Below are 20,739 nucleotides of genomic sequence, written 5' to 3'. Positions count from 1 at the left end.
CAGTTGTCCCTGTTGCTGTTTATTTTTAGCGCACAGCCGTGATCCCCCCTTTATCTGGACATGTGCAATTGTGGCAGTGTGAGATACCGGATCACTGTTTTACTCCAGGGAGTTGGACAGCGCTGCTCTTTTTACAGGACAAGAATCACATCCATGGGAAATTACAAAACCAGGCCATCCCAGACGTGCACAGGTAACCACAACGTTCCTGCCTGTAAACGGTTGGTTGAATGTGTCCAAGCTTTGAAACGGTCCAAAGTGATTTGAATCTTGGCAAATGAATGACAGAGCTGAAGTACAGGTGATCATTTTGGCAAGTTTATAGCGTTTGTTGTGCTTTAACGTTGACCGTCGATCATTTGGCCGTAAAGATGAGTGGAAGAAGAAGGTGGGAGAGTCGTATGCTGTGATCATTGAGAAGTTGGACGATGACCTCCAGCTCAAAGACAGCGAGCTTGTGGATCTCAGACTTGCTTTCAGGTGATTCACCGACGCCTCCTGAGCGTTCGTACATTTGTGTGTCGGTTGTCACACGTGGGTGATGTCGGTTTTCCTGTGGCTCAGTTCTGACGAAGCTTTCCAGAAAGTGAATCTGAGCTACAGGACTGAGAAGGGGCTGTCGCTGCTGCATCTTTGCTGCGTATGTGGAGGTATGCCTGACCGCTCCAGCTATTAATAACTCTTTAACAAAAGTGGGCGGGAGGATTAAAAGGAACTGACGGACATTTTTAGACGACGATGACCTTTGACATAGAACCGTAGCAGGAGTAAACAGTGCATTTAAAACACATTTTGATGTGATACCGCATAAAATATACCTAAATCTTTTTGCACAGGCAACAAGGCCCACATCCGCGCGCTAATCCTGAAAGGCCTGCGTCCGTCCCGACTGTCCAGGAATGGCTTCACCGCCCTCCATCTTGCTGCCTACAAGGTGGGAGTTCGAGAGCAGTGGCGCTGTTTGGTTTTCTTTGTCGTTTGTTGTTGAACTGTCCGTGTTTTGCCACAAGGCGGCGTGCGAGTTCACAAAGGCCTCAAAATTCTGACGCGCTGTTTACGCAGTGATGTGGAAGCATAGATATGGCTGCAAAGTATTAGTCAGTAAAATACAACAGTCAGGCCCGCCCCAAAATCATAAACACTCAACAACACACAATTTTTTCCTGCTTAATCATGACACAGGATAGTTTACCTGCTGTAAGTATTTTCTGGATTGAGCGTGCAGAGTTGGTGAATGTTACCGGACCCCTCTGTAGCTGTGGAAGATGCTCTCATGTGCAGCCCGGTCTCAAAGCCAGACATGCTTCTCTGCTGCAGGATAACGCCGAGCTGGTGACCGCGCTTCTCCATGGGGGGTCAGATGTGCAGCAGGTGGGCTACGGTGCCCTCACCGCCCTGCATGTGGCCACACTGGCTGGCCATCATGAGGTGGTAGCTTTTCTTTTCTTTTTTGTTGTGAAAATTGGTCAGGAAGTGTCGCCTTTCTTTATGCTGCCATTTTTGTCACCAGGCAACAGATATCCTCCTGCAGCACGGAGCTAACGTCAACGTTCAGGATGCTGTGTTCTTCACCCCGCTGCATATCGCCTCTTGTTACGGCCACGAGCAGGTAAACCCCAGTCCCGTGCGTGTTTTTAAGCTGCTGACGTGTGGCTCTTGCTAAGGCTGTTTCTCTCTGGGTCAGATCGCAAAGCTGCTGCTGAAGTTTGCGGCGGATGAGAATGTGAGCGGTGAGGTGGGCGACCGTCCTCTTCACCTGGCCGCAGCCAAAGGTTTCCTGAGCATCGTCAAACTGCTGCTGGTGGAGGGAAGCAAAGCCAAAAGTGAGCTCAAACACTCCCACAAGGAATCACATTAAGTCTCTCTTCCCTTCCTGTGAAAAATAACCTTGGTAACACCAGCCCAAGGGTGAACTAATCATTTATGCTGATTTCAAACAGCCCACAGTACAGGCTCTGATTTGTAACCCCTTCTCTTCCGCTCCCAGTGAATGCCAAGGACAACGAAGATCACATTCCGCTCCACTTTAGCGCCCGCTTCGGTCATCATGAGGTGGTCCGCTTCCTCCTGGAGGGCCAATTTGACGTGCAGCCACACGCTGTCAACATCTACGGGGACACGCCGTTGCACTTGTAAATGGTTTCCGGTGTCTGTGTACAAGTTTGTCATGTGTGAGCCTTAATGCTGTATGCACCTCCACGTGTCACCAGGGCTTGTTACAATGGGAAATTTGAGGCGGTGAAGGAGATCGTGCAGCTCTCTGGTACAGACGGCCTGTCGAAAGAGAACATATTCAGCGAGACCGTACTTCACAGGTACAGCCTGACATGCTGCGTCATCCAAAAAAAATTTTGGGTAGCTTAATGTGAGCTCTGCTGCTCAGAGGTGATGCTGAATCTCCTCCACAGTGCGTGCACCTATGGAAAAGACCTGGAGATGGTGAAGTTCCTGTTGAGCCAGAACGCAATGAGCATCAACCACCAGGGCAGAGATGGACACACAGGTGACTCTTTTAAATCTAGAAGGGACACAGCTGAGAGGTCCTGTGAATCTTTGTGCCTTCCTGAACAACATATAAGCTCTTTGTGTGAACGAGCCATAGCGCCCATCGCTGATTCATCTGTTCAGCTCTGCACAGTGCCTGTTTTCACGGACACATCCGCCTGGTGCAGTTCCTGCTGGACAACGGGGCAGACATGAACCTGGTCGCCTGTGACCCCAGCAGGTCCAGCGGGGAAAAAGATGAGCAGACCTGCCTGATGTGGGCTTATGAAAAAGGTGCAAAGAAGAGTTTTAACCATCAGGTTGTATTTGGAAAAAAAAGCTGAAAACTAACAGGGGGACTTTCAGGTCACGATGCCATCGTCACCTTACTGAAACACTACAAACGTCCCGATGACTCTCCCTGCAACGAGTACTCCCAGCCGGGAGGGGGTGAGTCTTCTCTCTCCAGAGATTAAACTGTGAAACTCCTCGCAATTAATCCGGGTTCTGGATCCGTCTCTTCAGACGGCTCCTATGTTTCTGTCCCTTCTCCTCTGGGAAAGATCAAAAGCATGACGAAAGGTAAGCAGATGGAGAGAAGTGATCTTCACTCACAGCTCAGCATGGTTTATATGACTTCTGATGGTTATCGCCTCGGATTTATAACTTGGTTTGACTTGCTTTAAGCTCTACATTCCTAAGACGAAATCTTTCATCTCTTCAGAGAAAGCCGAAGTGCTCCTCCTCAGGGTCAGCCTCCCGTCGCAGTTCCACCTTCAGCTGTCCGATCTTGAGTTCAACGAGATTATCGGATCAGGTAACTGATCATAATTGTCTGTTAATTCCGTATTTCATCATTAGATATCATCGGATCTGTCTCCCCCTCAGGCTCCTTTGGCCAAGTCTACAGAGGCAAGTGCCGAAATAAAATAGTTGCCATCAAACGGTACGCGGACGTCAATCAAAACTCCTGATCCGACACTTCGCTTCTCCCCTCTGATGGGAGGATTACTGATCCGTCCTCTGCTGTTGTCTGCAGGTACCGAGCCAACACCTACTGCTCCAAGTCGGACGTAGACATGTTCTGCAGAGAAGTCTCCATCCTGTGTTGCCTCAATCACCCCTGCATCATCCAGTTTGTAGGGGCCTGTTTGGATGATCCCAGCCAGTTTGCCATTGTGACCCAGTACGTCTCCGGAGGCTCGTTGTTCGCTCTGCTGCATGAACAGAAGAGGTAAGAAAGGGGACATTTTCAGTTCTCTAATAATAACTCCAGCGCTCGATGCTTGCTTCCGTGCACAGTTTGAAAACACCCTTATTTAAGACCCCAAACTACTTTAAGGAGTTATTCAAGTGTCCGACACGTTTCCCATCATCCTCCTCGGAGGCGTCTCCTCACCAATTTCTCCTGCCGGCGTCACCATTGATCTAGAGCTGAGTGTTCAGTTAACTGTGTGACCAGGTGCCATCTTTATAGACCTCCCTATTGATCTGTGTGAAGCAGCGGGTGTGATTGGCAGGGACCATTGATCCGGCTGTAAGTGGCTGCTGCTTTAATTATGTGTCAATGGACAGGCTGATCGACCTGCAGTCCAAGCTCATCATCGCCATCGACGTGGCCAAGGGTATGGAGTACCTGCACAATCTCACCCAGCCCATCATCCACAGAGACCTCAACAGGTGGGCACAACAGTTGCCTGTTGTTTTTTTTGGGAAGTGGGGGGGGGGTATTGACGGGCAGAAATAACATGTTAGGACTACCATTACGTGCACTACATTTGATCTTTGCAGCCACAATATCCTGCTGTATGAGGATGGACATGCAGTAGTGGCTGATTTTGGAGGTAAGACACATTTTTATGAAACATGAAATGAGGCTACAGCTTTTAAGTGAACAATATTTACAGTTCACAGGTAAACTTGCAGAAAACCTGTCTGGTGTCACAGATAGTGAAGCTCAATAATGTGGTCCAACTCTATATAACAATAAATGAAAACCCATAAACCAGGGTTTCATTAGCTTATTTCTGAAGAACATGTAAAGGCATCAGATCACATTATGACAAACATCTGTTTACATCCTGTCATTGAATGCTGTCATGTAAACAGGACCATCGACTCACATGTTCTTCACTCTGCAGAGTCCAGATTTCTGCAGTCTGTGGACGAGGACAACATGACCAAGCAGCCGGGGGTCAGTGCTCTCATGTCTTTTTCAGATCATTTTTAGATGAGTCTTCCTAATGTCACAAAGTTCTTTTTTGATGCTTTATAAAGCAGCATCAACAGAGAGAAAGGTTCTTGTTGCAAGTTACAGGTACATTAAACATAAAATTTCACTTGACTGTTTATTGTTGCCCAACCTAAAATGGGTATAAGGTGGATCTGGAAACAAACCTGTACCCGAAATATTTCAGTGTTTATTGGGTTGTAATGTCGTTTCAAAACCAGAGAGGGCGCTCCAGCTCCTTAAGTGCACACAGAGCCATGGAGGAACCTTCCATGTGGTCTAATTACGTGGACTGATGCTGAACGCACACTGAGTGTAAATAAAACTCTAAATAAAATAAGAGGATTCATTTATGCTGCTATTTGGCAGGAGGTGATGTTAAAGCATCACCTGACTCCTCCCATCCATTACCAGGAAGGAAAAACCTGCGTCCTTGCAGATTTGATCCCATTGTGCTGACTCATCACAACATTTAAGCGCTCGGTCTGCACTTTGGTGTTAATCGTGCTTCAGCTCTTGGGAATTGGCTGTTATGAGGAAGTACCTGTCCTTGCTGGTTGCTGTTTATTAAAGTAATTGTGTGTGTATGTGTGTTTGCATGTGCAGAACCTTCGCTGGATGGCTCCTGAAGTGTTTACGCAGTGTACTCGCTACTCTGTGAAGGCAGACATGTTCAGCTATGCCCTCTGCCTCTGGGAGCTGTTCACTGGAGAGATTCCCTTTGCTCACTTGAAACCTGGTAATAAACAGGCAGTTTAATTTGTTAAATTGGTTCAGATCATTAAACATCAGCAGGACATGAAATCACGAAGCACGACTGTGCTGACATCCATAATCAATATAGCTGTTTTGTATTTAGCGTGTGTAAGTGTGTATTTAGGTCAGGTCTTAAGCCTAGGTGTGTGTATTATGGTCAATTTCTGTCAACAGATTTATAAAAATCGCACACATTGGTCCAATAAAGCAACAACTAGACCAATTCTGACACAACTTAAAATGAAAACACAATACAAGCACAAGTCACAGCTGTGATGGGTTATTTTGAAAAAGCCTGAAGAGATAAATACCAAACTGTTCCGTGTGTCCTCAGCTGCAGCAGCAGCAGACATGGCCTACCACCACATCAGGCCTCCTATTGGTTATTCCATCCCCAAACCCATCTCTGCACTTCTGATGAGAGGCTGGTACGCCTGCCCAGAGGTAAATGGCTCCCGTCCCTTTTTAGCATCTGATCTAATTCCGTGTCATTATCTCTGACAGAGAACTAATGAACCTTAACGTCCCCAGATCGTAAACCACTGCACCCTTTTAAAAAACTAGCATTTTTCCCCCTCCTTCATTAAACAATCTCCACAATGGATTAAATATGCTGCCATAATGTTTCACCTGCAACACGCCGCGCTGTTTTTAAAAGACATAACTGGGAAATTGGTGGCTGTGATCCTTCTCTTACTAAAGAAACCTTAAAAGATAAATCCAAACTGTGCAGCGTTGCAGTGATGAAAGCTGGTTGTTTCCACTTCAGGACAGACCCGAGTTCTCAGAAGTGGTTTCCAGCCTGGAGGAATGCTTGTCCAACGTGGAGGTGCCCAGTGGTTGTGAACGTGACACTGAAATTTTACTGTAATACCACACATCCTTTCACAATTGACCCCATGCCTGCTTGTGTGTGTGTGTGTGTGTGTGTGTGTGTGTGTGTGTGTGTGTGTGTGTGCGCAGCAGCTGATGTCTCCAGCCTCCAGCAACAGCAGCGGCTCCCTCTCTCCCTCCTCCTCCTCTGACTGCCTGCTGGGCCGCGGAGGACCCGGGCGGAGCCACGTGGCTGCCTTGCGCTCTCGTTTTGAGCTCGAGTATGCGCTCAACACCCGGGCCTACGCCTTCTGGTCTCAGAGGTGAGAAAACACAATACACACAGTGCACGAACAGCCTTTGGACTGGTAGAAACCAACCAGTTTGGTCAGTCTGACCTGTTGCCTGAGCGGCTGCAACAGTGTAACCAGTGTGAGGGCTGGAGTTGCTTGGATACCCAACACATGAAAGGAAACGCAATACAACATGCATGATGTTGGGTCTAAGAGAAGCCGTTGTGTTTGTCCGTATGCATCTTGTGTGTCAGCTGAGACACAGCCTGGTTACAGTTGCTACGATCCCACAAAACAGGAAGTGCTCACCTGGCTCTCCATCAAATACCAGAAACTCTCAAGTTCTGTTATTACTTACTGTTATTACTATTATCCTCTTTTTTAGAAACAGTGCAGGAGGAGCACTTTTATCTCCATCTTTATGATTGTAAATCAGTTGTAGTGTATTCGTGGCAGTACCTTGCATGAGGAGTGCGTTGATTTTATTTATTTTTCAGTGAGCGTCGCCGTGCGTCCGGGGGGGTTTCACTGGAGGAGGTGCGGAGGAACATGCAGCTTTCCCCGATCGATCGCAACGGTTCGTGCACAGAATCAAAATGGCCTCAGCTGCAGAGCAACGCTCATTGTGACACCGTGCATGCATCAGACATCGTGTTGCTTTTATTTGTTTGTGTTAAAAGTGCAGGATTTATAAGGACTGAAAAACTCCTCTTGCACGACTCTTTCAGGGTACGTTTCAGATCCCATGAGCACAATGAGGTACTGCTCGTCCTTCAGCAGCGGCGGCAGCTTTGAGGACAGCAACTAATCCTTTTATTTATTCATGCCTCTTCCTGTTTTTCACAGCCGATTTGAACTAAAACTGTACAGTCCACAGATAACAGCAACATGTTAAATACTCTGAACTACACTGTATTTTGCTTTACTGTATACTTTTGAGAGGTGTTTATGAATTACTGATTTATAACAGCTTTATTGTCTAAAACAATGCATGTAAACTGTGTTTGTTTGGGTTATTTTTTATTCTGTTGAAGCCTTTAGACCTTGTAAATATACAATTTGGTTATTTTTGCCTGCATCGCATAAGCCTGTGTGATTTCAAAGAACAAATAAAATCAAGAAAATCCTAAATGATCCTTCTTTCAGCCTCATGATCAGCCTCAACCAGGTGAGAAGACAGTACAAAAAAAATCCTAGCATGATTCATGGGGCCAACAGTTTGGTGCTGCAGTTTTTGACCAGAAGCTGCCAGAACAAAGGAGCTAAAAAGCTGTAAAGGAGTTTAAAGATGGATGCTGCACTGCTGCTGCAGCTGTCTGATGGCAAATCCTGCATCATGGCACTCGTGCCCAACTGTAAAGAGCAGCAAACGCAGTGGATGAATTATTCAATCGTTAGTCTGCATGAGTGGAAGCGTATCTGTTTACAGTTAGCAACCGTACCCGAAGCCTCCCTCTGCTATAAACAATAGGATAAGATTGTGCAATGGGGACCTGTCGAAGTGAAGGGGACTATAAATGAATGAAATGTCATTTTTAGTGTAGGCTGAAGATTGTCTAAATGCTTAGATTTTTAATAAAATATCTTTCCTACTGGTTTTATTGGAACTGCAAGCGTCACTCTATTGTCCGTTCTGTGTCCTCACAGCAGCCAGCAGAGGGTAGGAGCTTCGACCAAAGTGTGTTTCATTCAGGGACGACACGCTCAGACGGTCTTTGCTGTGTCGGAGGTCTTGGATCAGCCCTACGTCTGTGGTATCTGGTAGTTCAGGTGCACGCTCCTCTGCTTCCCCAGGCGTTCTCTCCCCTGTTAACTCAGCTGCTACTGTTTTTTCCTTCACCTCCCATATTTCTTCTGCATTTTCCGGCTCTTCTGCACGAGATGAACGCTGGCTGTGAGGCTCAGTTTCAGCTTGCTGGTCTCTGAACTCTTCAACCGGTGTTGGTTTTCCCTTCAGGTCAGGGTCTTCCTGCTCCGATTGATGCTCAACGCTGCCTCTGGTGACCGAATCATGACTCTCTGCCTTGTCTTTCACTCCAGGTGTGGAGACTCTGTCCTGCTCAGCGTTATTTTCCATAAAACCCTCTTGGTCTTTTACTTGTTGCAAGGATGTCCTGCTTCCTTCTGACCCAGCAGGAAGCCCTTTTGTTAACTCTTCATCGGCGGGTTCATATCCCAGCCTCAGGTCCCCCACCTCAGTTGCCTCCTGCACTCCTGCCTCCGGCTCTTTCTCACGTGTGGGGCTAGTTTTGAAGATGTTACTCTCCTGCTGTAATTCAGTAGCTTCCTCTTTGCTTTGCTCCTGGTCTTCATTCTCCACCACCTTCAACGGCTTCACTGGGCTCATCGGCTCTGCAGACTGGTCGTGCTGGGTTACCCCAGCCTGTGTTTCCTTCAAGTCGTCCAAGGGTTCGACAAACGTCTCAAAGAACTTGGCCACCTGGTGCGTGATCACCCAGTTTGAGACCAGGTCTACATTTTCTTCTGTGTTTACGATCTCTGTAATTTCAGGATTCGCGGCGCGACACTCTTCCTGATCTGGAAAGGATGCTTGAGGGTTGAGCACCACGCTGGCTCCCTCCTCCGAGGCCCTGCTGGGCTCCGTTTCTCCGCTCTCTCCCCTGACAGCAGTGAGATCCGTGACGGCGGACAGCGGATGTTCCTCACTCTCCGGCATCGCGATGGAGATGTCAAACGTAGGAGCTGTGCCGGTCAGAAGCACGGGGGTTGAAGACTGTTCCGCTGTCACCTCAGCCAGGACCTCTGTGGTCAAGATTTCATCGTCTTGCTGTGGAACATTGCAGCTTTCCTCTAGTTCTGTCTCTTTTATTTCTGGTCCTGGTCCGTCTCCAGAACCAGCATCAGGAGTTGGATCCAGTTGGTCACCCTTGTCTTTATTGTCTAATGACTCTGCAGTGGATTCTTTTGCCACTGCTCCCTCTTCCTCATCAGGTTTTATCTCATCACATCTGTGCGCTGCTGTTTCAGCCTCCTCTTCATCTCTCTGAGCTACGCTCTCTGCTTTGGACGAGGTCTCAGCGTTCTCAGTGTCCATTTCTCCCTTTTCCTCCTCGCCTGAGGCCTCCCTTACAGTTTCCTCTACTTCTATGTTTGCTAACTCATTATCTGGCTCGACGGTACTTCCTTCAGGGTTTTTCTTCTCCTCTGCTGAGTCGGCATCTGTGTTTTTCTCCAGTTCACCTGCGCTCGGTATCCCTCCCTCCTCTTTTTCGCGGTTTCCAGTGTTGATCTCACCAGCTTCCGTTTGCTCTTCTGTTTGCTCTTTTTTAACCTCTCCACAGGTCTCACTCATCGTTTCACCCACGCCTGTGGCTTCTTTTTCATCTTCCTCATCTCCATCCTTGACACATGCGCTGTCTTCCCCTTCATTTGTTTTCAGTGACTGATCTGTTGTCCCATCAGCTCCCACGCTTGCGTTGGTTTTAGTCTCAGCGTCTTCGTCTCTTCTCTCCTCGCTACTGTGACTATCTCCTATCTCAGGTTCAGTCTGCTTCTCTTCATCTTTACCTTCAGATTTCTCCTCTACCTCATCAGGTGTCTGCACAGACTGTTCTGTCTCTTCTCCTGCTGTTTCTTCCTTATCATCCCTCTCAGCATTTGGAGCGTCCCTACTCATTTCAGTGCCTCCGCTCTCCTCTAACACGTTTCTCCCGTTTCCCATTGTGAGTTCTGCGTTTGGTCCCGTTGGCCCGTCTTCGCCGTCTTCCCGTGGCCTCTCCTCTGTATCTGCTACAGGTGCCTCTACAGAGCTGAGGGCCTCTTGGCCCTCTGAGAGCTCCATTTTCATCTCCATTGTCTCCTCCCCCGTCGTCGCCGCTGCCCCCGCATTATCCTCCATCGCCGTCTCATTTTCAGCCTTTTCATTTGGCGTCGGCGTTGATGACTCATCCCCCTCGCTGTCCTCGGCCTCTCGTCCCTCTTCGTGAGTTTGTGTCCCATCTTTTGCTGCTGCTTGCTGTTGAATCTCTGAAGACTTGTCCTCAGTTTTGTTTTCAGATGCAGGAGGCAGACTTGTGTTTTCTGCCTCTTCTGATGGGGCTTCTCCTGCTGTAGCTTTAGAATCACCAGTGTTCTCTTCTGGTTTTTGTTTCATGTCATCCTCAGGCATTTCCTTCTCCTCCTGAACCATTGAGTTACCTCCAAGGTCTTCCTCATGTTCTGTCTTCTGTTCTGTACCTGTCACAGGTTCCTCTGCAATCACAAATGGTACACTTTAGCCTGCAATGTTGCAAAGATTGTGGGAAACATTAACCTTTGGTACCTTTCTTGTCCTGCTCGGGGCGTTTACGCACATCCTCCTCATCTTCGGTGCTTGTGTCGCTCAGCTCAGGCTCCGAGCTGTCCTGGGACTCCTTCAGGATGGCCTCGGCTAGCTTCTCCTGCACTGATTTGGCTTGAGATTAAGGAGCAAAAAGGATGTTACTCAAGGATTTCAGAAGGATCTCCAAGTACAAATAGAGAAGTGTGTAACAAGATAATAATAGCACAGAAATGGGGGGGAAGCATCAAGCACAATCAGGATAGAGAGAAACATTAAGACTCATTTGAAAAGAACGTGTGTTCCGTTCAATAAATTCTGACATAGAATAAAATAAGTCAGACAAAACAGTGATTGTCATTTTCCCACCATCACATCTGTACAACAAAGCCTTAATTAGACTTGAATATCACAGCCTACTGTGTTAATTACTTGCTTTTTCTTGCTTGTTTGTAATGATGGGGGGGGAAACTGCCATTAAAGATGAATCCGTGTTCTCACTCAGCTGGAAGTTCTAGTAATAGCTGATTTCTGCTCACCCCTCTCCTGTTCCTCCTCCTGTTTGCTCTCATCTGCCATTTTTCTCTCATCATCCGAGGTGTCAGCGTTTGGTTGATTCTCGGTCCCCGAGGGGCCGGTGGAGACCGAGATGTTGGTCTCTGTGCTGTCCTCCGTGCTCTTCTGGACCTCAGACTCTTTGGGCTCCACCTCACTGGTTTCTTCTGGATATGTTCGAGCTCTTTCTTCTGGGGGAACATCAGTTCCTTCATGATCGGACTCTTTCGGTCTCTCGATGTCAGTTTCAGCGTCGCTCTCCTCTGGGTCGCTGCTGGAGGAGCAGGAGCTGGAATGATGGGATGTGATGTCTTCTGTGGAGGAGAGCATCAGCAAACACAACTGAATGAAAGTCTGAACGCTGTCGATGTGCAAGAATGAGATTTTTTACTCGCCATCGTTCCCATCGTCCTCGGTCTCAGAGACATTTCTCTTTTTGATCTGACTTTGAGGGGACGAGGACGTGTTCTCTCGTGCGTCAGCATCGTCTGCAGGGCCTTCATCATCTGCTTCAAAGTCTTCCTCATAGCCTGTGGAGGGAGACTTGCTGAATCACTGCGCTGCAGCATCTCTCCGCTGTTGTCTGTTGTGTTCGTCTCTCACCCTCTCTGGTTTTGGCCCTCACAGCTACTCTTTCCTCTCGGCCTGGAGTCTCTACATCTTCTGGTTGGCTGGTTTCTTGGAGAAGATTGTCTGCTTTCTGTGCTTTAGGAGGAGCCTTCAGGCTGATGTTGCTGTCTCCTCCTGCGTCCTCTCTCACTCTCTTTGGCGGAGGGGTGGGCTGTTTGTCTAGTCCCATCGCAATGATGCACCTGGGGGAAAGGCCACTTTAAAGCAGCACCCCTTGCGTGTCTGGTTACGTCTGAGTCAATTAGCAACTATGTTTTAATGCGTATAACCGTTATCTGATAGCAGAATCTAACAAACAGCACTCGCTTGTGCACCCTCTCACCCACAATAACCACTCAACACATCAGGTTGCTGTTGGAGTGGGTTGTGAAAGGGTCCCTGGTGCATTTCACGCATGAAATCCGACCAGACTTCACGAAACGACTGTGTGTCCATGTAACACATGTAAAATCATTTTCCATGCACGTATTTTAGAAGGCTCTTTTGGACCTTACTTGTAGCAGGGAGACGCTTCCTCTACGCTGCAGAAGCCGAAGTGTCTGTGCCGGCCCCTGAGCCTGGAAGCCCTCCTGTGCTTAAACTCGCAGCAGGAGCTCAGCCTCTCCACCTGCAGGCCGTTGAGGAAGAAGGTCAGGCTGAAGGGGTAACCTCGGTGTCTCCTTGAAACGAACTGGAACGTTTCTGGTATTTCCAAAATCGAGATGAAAATGAGTGGCTCAGTGCGCCCCAAATGTGGAAGGAGCTCGGCGGCGGACGCTAGCACTGACCTCCCCCGTGGAGAAGGCCTTTATAGACGCATAGATTCTCTCCTCCGCAGTGCTGCTGAAAGACTTTGACCTCATCCCTGGTGTCATGGAGGTCGTGAGAGAGGTGAACCTTTTTGCCAAAGTAGATCATGTTTACAGTCACTCTGCTCTGTTGCACAGAGCTCTTCAGCATGGGGGGGTCCTGGATGGAAATAAGAGTTTAGAGGTATCCTTTAATGTCACAGTTGATGTGTGTAACTATGCAGATATTTGTGCCATTCATTAAAAGACAGTATGTGTAGGAATTTAGGACCTCATTGACTTTGGCTGCAGTGAGGTTGGACGGACGCAGTCGCCGTCCTCTGTGAGCGCTGCTAGCAGCGACCTTCACCTCCAGCTCTTTCCTTTTTGTGGGTGGAGGCACTGGGGTGACAAAGGTGTTGATGACTGGGAGGCAGTAGGGCGAGATGCCACGCGAGGCCTCCAGTCCCGTCAAACGTCTGTTCGACTTCATCTGGCAGGGAGGCGAGTCCCAAAGCGAAGGCGGACAGGATTAGTGTTGCTTCGGAGAGGAGAAATACACCCTACCACACAGCCACGATTAAAAACAGACAACCACAGAGCTCTCAGGGCCTCACAGTGCAGCTGAGCGGCTGATCGTTCTCATTGAAGGAGTCGGGGGGTCTGTAAGGGGAGCTGCGCCTCAGCGAGGCCGTGGTGCGGTTGCTATGGAGCGGCTTCAGGCGCACCGGCCTGTGCATCTTCCCTGGAGCCGTGTTGGGGCGGGACGAGCCCGGCTGCAGCACACACATTGCATTACACACACATGACACACTAATGATGTATGTGAGTAGCATGATGAAAGACAAAGTTAGGATGTGAGATTAGCACTAGTGTCATTTTTAGCACTTGGGTTGAAATCCTTTCATGTCATTGTGCAGGGTGTTATTATCCAACACAGACGTCATTACACAAGTGATCCCGTTCTTCCCTGCACTACTTTGACCATCACTCATCATATCTTTGTTAATAGATTTCAAACAAGCCTCTGCTTGTTGAAGTGCCACTTGTTTGCAGACTCCAGAGGGAAACTTCCCAGGGTAAACACGGATCAAGGCTCGGATTATTAGCTCCCTTTGTTCTGGCATTGCTGTCCCTCCAAGACGTCTAATCCCGAAGCTTCTCCTGAAAGGCCCGTGTTTGCGTGCAGAGCCAAACGCCGAGAGACGTCTCTTCAGACTCAAGTGTCAACGCAAACACGCGCGGCGGCGGATAATGAGCTGTGTTACAGGCACACGCCGCTGAGCCGTGACCGACTGAGCGATTCACACTGCGACTGCTGGATTTTTGCGCATCAAACATATCATGGATCCTTTTCTGACACATTTCTGCTTCATTTGCGGGGAAACAAATGCAGCCACACAAACTTTTCACACAACCCCAATATCTTTAAATATGTTCCTGATGAGCGTGCCGCCATAATGGCTCTTGCTTAAAGGTCAGGTCCTTCAAATAAAAATAAAACACCGTGTGGTGGCCGTGCTGTAATCAAACGCTTCATTTTTAAAGTCACTTTAGGTCCTGATTTAAGACCTTTAAGACCTTTCTGGAACCACGAATGAGACCTCACACAGTAAGGAATGAAACAGGCTCTCACTCACAGACTCGGAGGATTCGGAGCGATCCCCCTCTGGAGCCGACCGCTGCTTTCGAGTGACCCTGGCGCCCGTGGGTGGGCGCGGAGACAGAACGCGCACGAAGTCTTCCTCATATCGTTTAGAGCGCTCCAACTTGCAAACAAGAAGTTTAATTCACACTTTTATCTCACAACAGGATCGTTCAGGTGTGCCTGGTTTATCCAGGTGAAACACATCTCAAGCCCTGGGTGATGCACTTTGACCTTTAGGTCCAGACACAGAAGCTTATGGGTCCGCACATGTGTAATTGTAATTTGAATAAAATGTGAATTTAATGAAATGAATCATTAGCAAATGATACCGTAGGGCAGCACACCACAGTCGAGATGGAAATGATGTACCTTGATCTTATGTACTCTTTCCCTCTTTGCAAACTCCTCCAGCTTCCGTTTGATCTCTATTTGATGGTCCCGCTGCACGAGAGAAGCGCAGGATCAGATTAGCTTAATCTCTTATGCATTATGCAGATTCACAGATTCGATGAGTGAGACAAAGTTTTTTTTTCGCTCCCGTTCTGGCCCCAGCACTCCTCCCACCTCCATCTCCAGCACCTTGTGGAAAATGGCCTGGGCCAGGCATTCTCGGACGTGTCTCTGGTGCTGTCTCTGGCTCAGCCGGTGTCTGTACTCCTTGTCTGGGACAATGCGTCCACTCCGGGTGATCTACAGACATCAGTGGTGTCAGTGCTGCTGGGTCAGTGAGACAGTATTTCTGCCTGTCGTGCTAATGCACAAGTAAACTGATGGATGGATGGATGGATGGATGGATGGATGGATGGATGGATGGATGGATGGATGGATGGATGGATGGATGGGTGGATGATGGGTGGGTGGGTGGGTGGATGGATGGATGGATGGATGGATGGATGGATGGATGGATGATGGATGGATGATGATAGATAGATAGATAGATAGATGATAGATAGATAGATGGATAGATAGATAGATAGATAGATAGATAGATAGATAGATAGATAGATAGATAGATAGATAGATAGATAGATAGATAGATAGATAGATAGATAGATAGATAGATAGATAGATAGATGTAAATGTTTCTGGTACCAGTCCGGCTCTCTGCAGGTGCCTCCTGATCCGGGTGTTGCTGAAGTATCCGGCCAGATGTTTGTCTGTTAGACTGTTGTAGGCTGAAATAAGCCTGCAGACAGATGTGGAAACAATGACTGGAGCCTGTTTAACATGATCAATGACATTAAACATGCAGAATCTCCAAACACAAGGCGCTTCGACTTTGTGCCTATTATTATTATATAGCTATTATTATGCACAACTTTAATATGTCATAGTTTAAAGCAGTTTTAAGCTGCTAGTGTTGATCTAGTCGTGTTAATCAGTATTTAGGTGTGATTCAGTTGTTTAATGAGAAAGCAGAAGAGCCTCTGTTGTAAAGTTTTAAAGTTAAGTAAAGTCCAAAAGTCTGGTCTGGTGTGTTCGTGTAAATGTTCTGAAACACTCCAACATTCAGAAACTTAATAAACATTAAAACAACTATTTTGTCAAAAAACATAAATAAAACCAGACGTGTGATAAGGTTTAAGTATGACCTGCATCTCTGACACCCCCCATCAAGGATAAAGTTGCACCTACCCGGGGTTAAGGTGACTCATGGCTTTTGGCTGGAACTTTTTTTTTGTTAAAAAGCACCCAGAAACATCCCGGCCGGAGGCCGCCGCTGGAGGAGAGGCGCCGGGTCGTGTCCGGGAGGCGTCGGAGTCGATGTCCGCAGCCGAGCGGCAGAGAGCGACAGTCAATTCTGCAGAGCCCGACCGACCTGCGCTTCACTTCCCCCGGAGCTGCGCTGATGACACTCACTGGTTGCCATGGGAGATCACGTGACGATGCTGCACAACGGCACCGGTTTTTCCTTACACGCGGTGTCAGCGGCAGCGGAGCGGCGTTGGTGTCGCGCGCGGCAGCACTGAGAACAAAACGCCAGGAGTTAAAGTGGCAAAACTACCTGTTTGTGTCTCTTTTGGGACGTTTCTACGGTGGGATTTCTTAAACAGCTCCGGTGGGTTCAAGTAAAACTGCTCAAGCCTTCTTGGATTTGAGCTATTTTACTGTTGCTGTGGCAACATTTGTAAATGATCAACATTAACCCAAGGAGTCATGCGCTGCCCTCGACACACGCCAGGTTGACCTTTATCCAAGGTCAGGCCTGTCAGCAGAGCAAAGCCACCAGCCAGTAGTTCTAAAGGGCCTCCGTACCGGCGCCATCCTCGGAGACAATCACAGCTTCAGCGGGCCAAGGTGCCAACGGCCCGTCTTCATCAGGCGTGACAGTGGCCCAGTCAGACAGGGTCTCATCAGGACAGGGTCTCGTCAGGACAGGGTCTCGTCAGAGGAGGCCAAAAGACAACAGAGCAGAGCTCAATGCTGCGGACGGGTCTCTGAGTATCTGAATTTAGGGAACTTTGTCGTATGTGGCTGATGTCTTTCTGTTCCCAGCTCATCAAATCTGAGCTCTTTGACCCAAAAGCTGCCCTGACACTGACAGTAGAAACTCACGGCTTTGGATACAACCGAATTTTGATTCCCAAGTGACAATTGAAACAGCTGAGATGACACAGATCCTGTTTATTCTATTTTTTTCAAATAATTTGCTTGTTAATTCACAGATTATTGAAGATTAATACTTTGTTTAACCACAGCTAATATGAGCTTGGACACATTTGTCTCATCCAAGAAGAAGCTTTAATACTCATCGTGACTGTAGCACAATGATGCAGCTCTGCTGTGACTGAAGTTGAAGGTTTCGCCTCAGTTAATGAGTTTGCGTGAGCCGGATGAGCTCGCAGGAAGGTCCTTTAGCGCCATCTTGTGGGAATAACGAACATTTCTGGGATAAAAAGGATGAATTCTATAACTAAATTGTTTATAATGCTGATAATAGTTTTATAGTTGAGGGGTTCAAAATGATGGTACATCTAATCTGCCTGTTCTTAAATGTACAAGAAAGGTTTCACATTTCTGTCTAATCAAGCTTAAAGAAAAAATAATTCACAAAGAATTCCCCATATTTACCATTAGGATAAATTATAATGACATTTCCCCCCCCAACCAAGACCATCAAGATCAACACTCGCTAATAATAGTGGTTTCTTTCTTTGCCGAGCCTCCGTGTTCTACCTCTACCTATAGGGGGCGCAATTTGATTCAATACTAGGTAAATACATAAAGAAGGTACAGCCACTGGAAAAACCATCAGATTGTAAAACCACTGATCTCCTGGTTGATCATAAAGTCTGTCATCACGATGACAGTGTGGGAGGAATCTTTACTGGTAAACTTATCGGTCTTATTATTACTTATATTAGCCCAAATTATTCTATATATGGTGTCCTGTGTTTTGGTATTGAGCTGTTCTTAATATTTATAAAACAAACTGACTAAAAAATGCAAGGAAGTTTTCCACAGAATAAATGTTTAACTATGTGGAACTGCTTAAACATTTCAGTATTACTGAGTAATCAGGAATTTTGGTAAATGGATCTACTGTCATCATAAATACTGTCACAACACCCCTAATGTCTTTTGTTTATGTTTATTAGACAATTATGGTGAAGTTTCTGGGATATTTCCCCCGTCACTGCTGTGTTGGACAGGATGATGCTGGAGCTGGGCTGTTCTGACCTTTGACCTTCAGGAGAAGGATCCTGGGTCTAGAGCAGCGAAGCGTCAGACGCCTGCTTCTGCGGCGGGAACGAATATTTTCGGAGACCATCTCGTCCAAAGACTGGACTGAAACGCTCATTGATTGTCAGAGTGCTGCATTAATCAGCGGGGCCGAACGTGTTCGGGGGTTAATCATCACGTGTCGGCGGCAGGTAGACGCGGCCGCTACCTGCTGCAGCAGTCGCCACGTCGGGCCGCCGCGGCTGGGATGGAGACGCCATTAACGCTCACAATAAACACTGTAATCAAGGCCGCCGGTTCAGCGGCGCTAAATGCTTAATACACAACTCAAGTCTTAAAATAACAATTAGTGTAGAAACAGAGGAGGGGTGATTATAAATTCCATTCAGCGACGGCTCTCGGCTCTGAGCTGGGAGGTGGCGGGGAAGTGCTGGGGAGTCATGCAGCTCTGAGATGGGGGGGCCGGGATTTGCAATCAGCGTTAAATAGAGCCGTTTTGTGCCTGTGTGATTGTCAAGTGGGTCATTACTGGCTGATAAGAGCACTTTTTTTCTGCCCTGTGCAGCTCTGATTGGGCTGAACAGGCTGCTCCCTCCGGCGCGCTGTCCCAATGCAATCAGGCCCTTCTTTCACCGCAACTGCCATTTTCACCGCTGTGATTTCCACCCATCGGCCCCCACTCTACCCCCCCCAGTCTCTCCACTCCTTCAGCCCCCCCTCCCCCCCCCCACATTCAACGAGTACCCATTTAGAGCAAGGAGAAAAGGTCACGCCAAAAAAGCTCCCCGTGCCAATTGTAAACTGCTCCAATTCTGCCTGATTTCAATGAAGTAAACGGGTAGGTGCCCCCCCCCCCCCCCCCGTTGAAGCAAAGGGTCGGTGTGGAAGTGGCAAAAATTAGGAGAGGGCTGCTGAAGTTCACCGGGGTCAAAGGCTCATCACTCTTGTCAAACTCCGCCACCTCCACAATCATGGGAACAAGCCGGTTCCTACAAAATAAAAGCACTTCAGACGCAGAAACGCCAGGAAATCAACCAGTTTTTGCAGCGTTTATTGAGAAACTTTGCTGCCTCTTCGTAAACAACTTTAGTTTTTGCGATATCTCTGGACCTGACACTTGACCTTTAGCACCTACAGGCTAATACGGCTGCTTTCTCCACATAATAAACGGTGATTAATCACCCCAGATATCAGGCTCAGCTAACAGCTTTTTTGCCGAATGTGCATTTGAATTCCTTTGAATCGTCTCAACGGCGTTTTCCAAGGTGCCGTTGGGACGGATGTGGAGGCGACGCGGCAGCAGAGCAGGTTGACAGGCGAGGCCGTTGTTTTGGTCTGGTCCAAAACATTTACCAAGTCACCCATGAAGGGTGGAAAACATGCAACTGTTACATTTCCCCATGCCCGCCCTTCCCAACATCTGCGGTCGCATCAGGAACGCCACGCCAGATGCTTGGCCCAGATACCCGTCATATCAACCCCCCCCACCAAAACCACCTGAGCGCATCGTTGGAGGTTCTGGGGATTTTTAGGAGGGGGGGCTCAGAACTCTGACAGAGAGCGGTTGTCTCATGGCTGAAAGTGTCTGTGTGTGTGTGTGTGTGTGTTGTGTGTGTGTGTGTGTGTTGTGTGTGTGTGTGTGTGTGTGTGTGTGTGCAGCCTGCAACGCCTGAGATCCGTTATCTGATCTTAAAAAAAGAAAGAAAAAATCAAACATTTATCGGCAGCGGGTGGAACAGGACAAATGTGGATGGAGGCACGCTAACTCCTTTATCCCTCTGTGATGGCGAGATACGGAGCCAGACTCATGCTGGTGCAGGTCAGATTGTTATTCCATAAGAATGAAAAAATGTGTGTGTGTGTGTGTGGTGTGTGTGTGTGTGAGAGAGAGAGAGAGAGAGAGAGAGAGAGAGAGATGACTTGCATGAGGGATTTGGTTGACTGAGTAACTGAAAATAATACTGATAATGAAAAAACAAGAGGGAGAAGAAAGTTGGTGTTCAGCATACGGAACCATCTGCATCCTGCTGCTGAGGTGGATCAGAATGTCAGAGGTCACTTTAGATCCTTTTCAATCGTCTTTAACTCGACATCCTGACTCTGAAATTTGTTTTCATGGTAAAACACGCTAACACCGACTCCTCATCCGATCCCATCGTCACAGTTAGCATGTAATAATTAGCATGTTCCTGTGAAATCAACAGATATGTTAAAGCCATGAGGTTAAAACTCAAACCATCTTAAATAATCTCTCTGTCTGTGTTAAAGGCCGCACATTTAACCACAAATTTAAATTTCAAGCGTTTTACAGCTAATTATGCAGATGTATAAACGACTAAATATTTCTGTTGTGGCACCTTTATACCAGCAGAATTAGCTCTAATTCCTAAAATGCTTAAAACAAAATAAATGTTCTTAGTTCTTTTAAGCAGTTTGAAAAATAAGAAAACATTTATAGTAAAATCAGATATTAGATTATTTTCAAACAAAGAATGAGTCAATTGAATTTTATAATTTGTATTATTGTGTTACTGCTTTTTGTGCCTTTCATGTAATTCACAATGCTACATTTCCTAAACGTGCGGGTTCTTTCTTTCTTT

At 47.4% G+C, this 20,739-nt stretch overlaps 2 protein-coding genes across 4 annotated transcripts; one reads left to right on the top strand and one right to left on the bottom strand.

Moving 5' to 3' along the window:
* Positions 1–33: 33 nt before the first annotated feature.
* On the top strand, positions 34–7,707 carry tnni3k (TNNI3 interacting kinase). Of its 2 annotated transcripts, none has more exons than XM_057038786.1 (25): positions 34–193; positions 372–480; positions 565–650; positions 837–934; positions 1,318–1,428; positions 1,511–1,609; positions 1,685–1,823; positions 1,988–2,132; positions 2,211–2,315; positions 2,409–2,503; positions 2,629–2,778; positions 2,851–2,934; positions 3,010–3,066; positions 3,209–3,301; positions 3,373–3,430; positions 3,524–3,718; positions 4,060–4,164; positions 4,276–4,328; positions 4,626–4,678; positions 5,321–5,453; positions 5,805–5,914; positions 6,240–6,299; positions 6,437–6,606; positions 7,074–7,153; positions 7,305–7,707. In XM_057038786.1, exons 1-25 carry the CDS (start codon positions 61–63, stop codon positions 7,382–7,384), a joined length of 2,601 nt encoding a protein of 866 aa, XP_056894766.1. In that variant the 5' UTR covers positions 34–60; the 3' UTR covers positions 7,385–7,707. The 2 variants fall into 2 exon arrangements, with proteins under 2 accessions (XP_056894766.1, XP_056894765.1); XM_057038785.1 differs by having other exon boundaries at positions 6,434–6,606.
* Positions 7,580–16,315, bottom strand: erich3 (glutamate-rich 3). Of its 2 annotated transcripts, none has more exons than XM_057038783.1 (14): positions 16,091–16,315; positions 15,548–15,641; positions 15,020–15,145; positions 14,825–14,896; positions 14,448–14,576; positions 13,425–13,583; positions 13,100–13,300; positions 12,808–12,988; positions 12,535–12,721; positions 12,014–12,222; positions 11,806–11,940; positions 11,395–11,724; positions 10,859–10,990; positions 7,580–10,788 (listed from the first exon to the last, which is right to left on the bottom strand). In XM_057038783.1, exons 1-14 carry the CDS (start codon positions 16,108–16,110, stop codon positions 8,198–8,200), a joined length of 4,566 nt encoding a protein of 1,521 aa, XP_056894763.1. In that variant the 5' UTR covers positions 16,111–16,315; the 3' UTR covers positions 7,580–8,197. The 2 variants fall into 2 exon arrangements, with proteins under 2 accessions (XP_056894763.1, XP_056894764.1); XM_057038784.1 differs by having other exon boundaries at positions 15,035–15,145.
* Between the last annotated feature and the right edge of the window lie 4,424 nt (positions 16,316–20,739).

This window comes from Takifugu flavidus, chromosome 7, assembly GCF_003711565.1.
Source record: "Takifugu flavidus isolate HTHZ2018 chromosome 7, ASM371156v2, whole genome shotgun sequence".
Lineage (NCBI taxonomy): Eukaryota > Metazoa > Chordata > Actinopteri > Tetraodontiformes > Tetraodontidae > Takifugu > Takifugu flavidus.
This window is presented reverse-complemented; position numbering and strand designations above follow the sequence as displayed.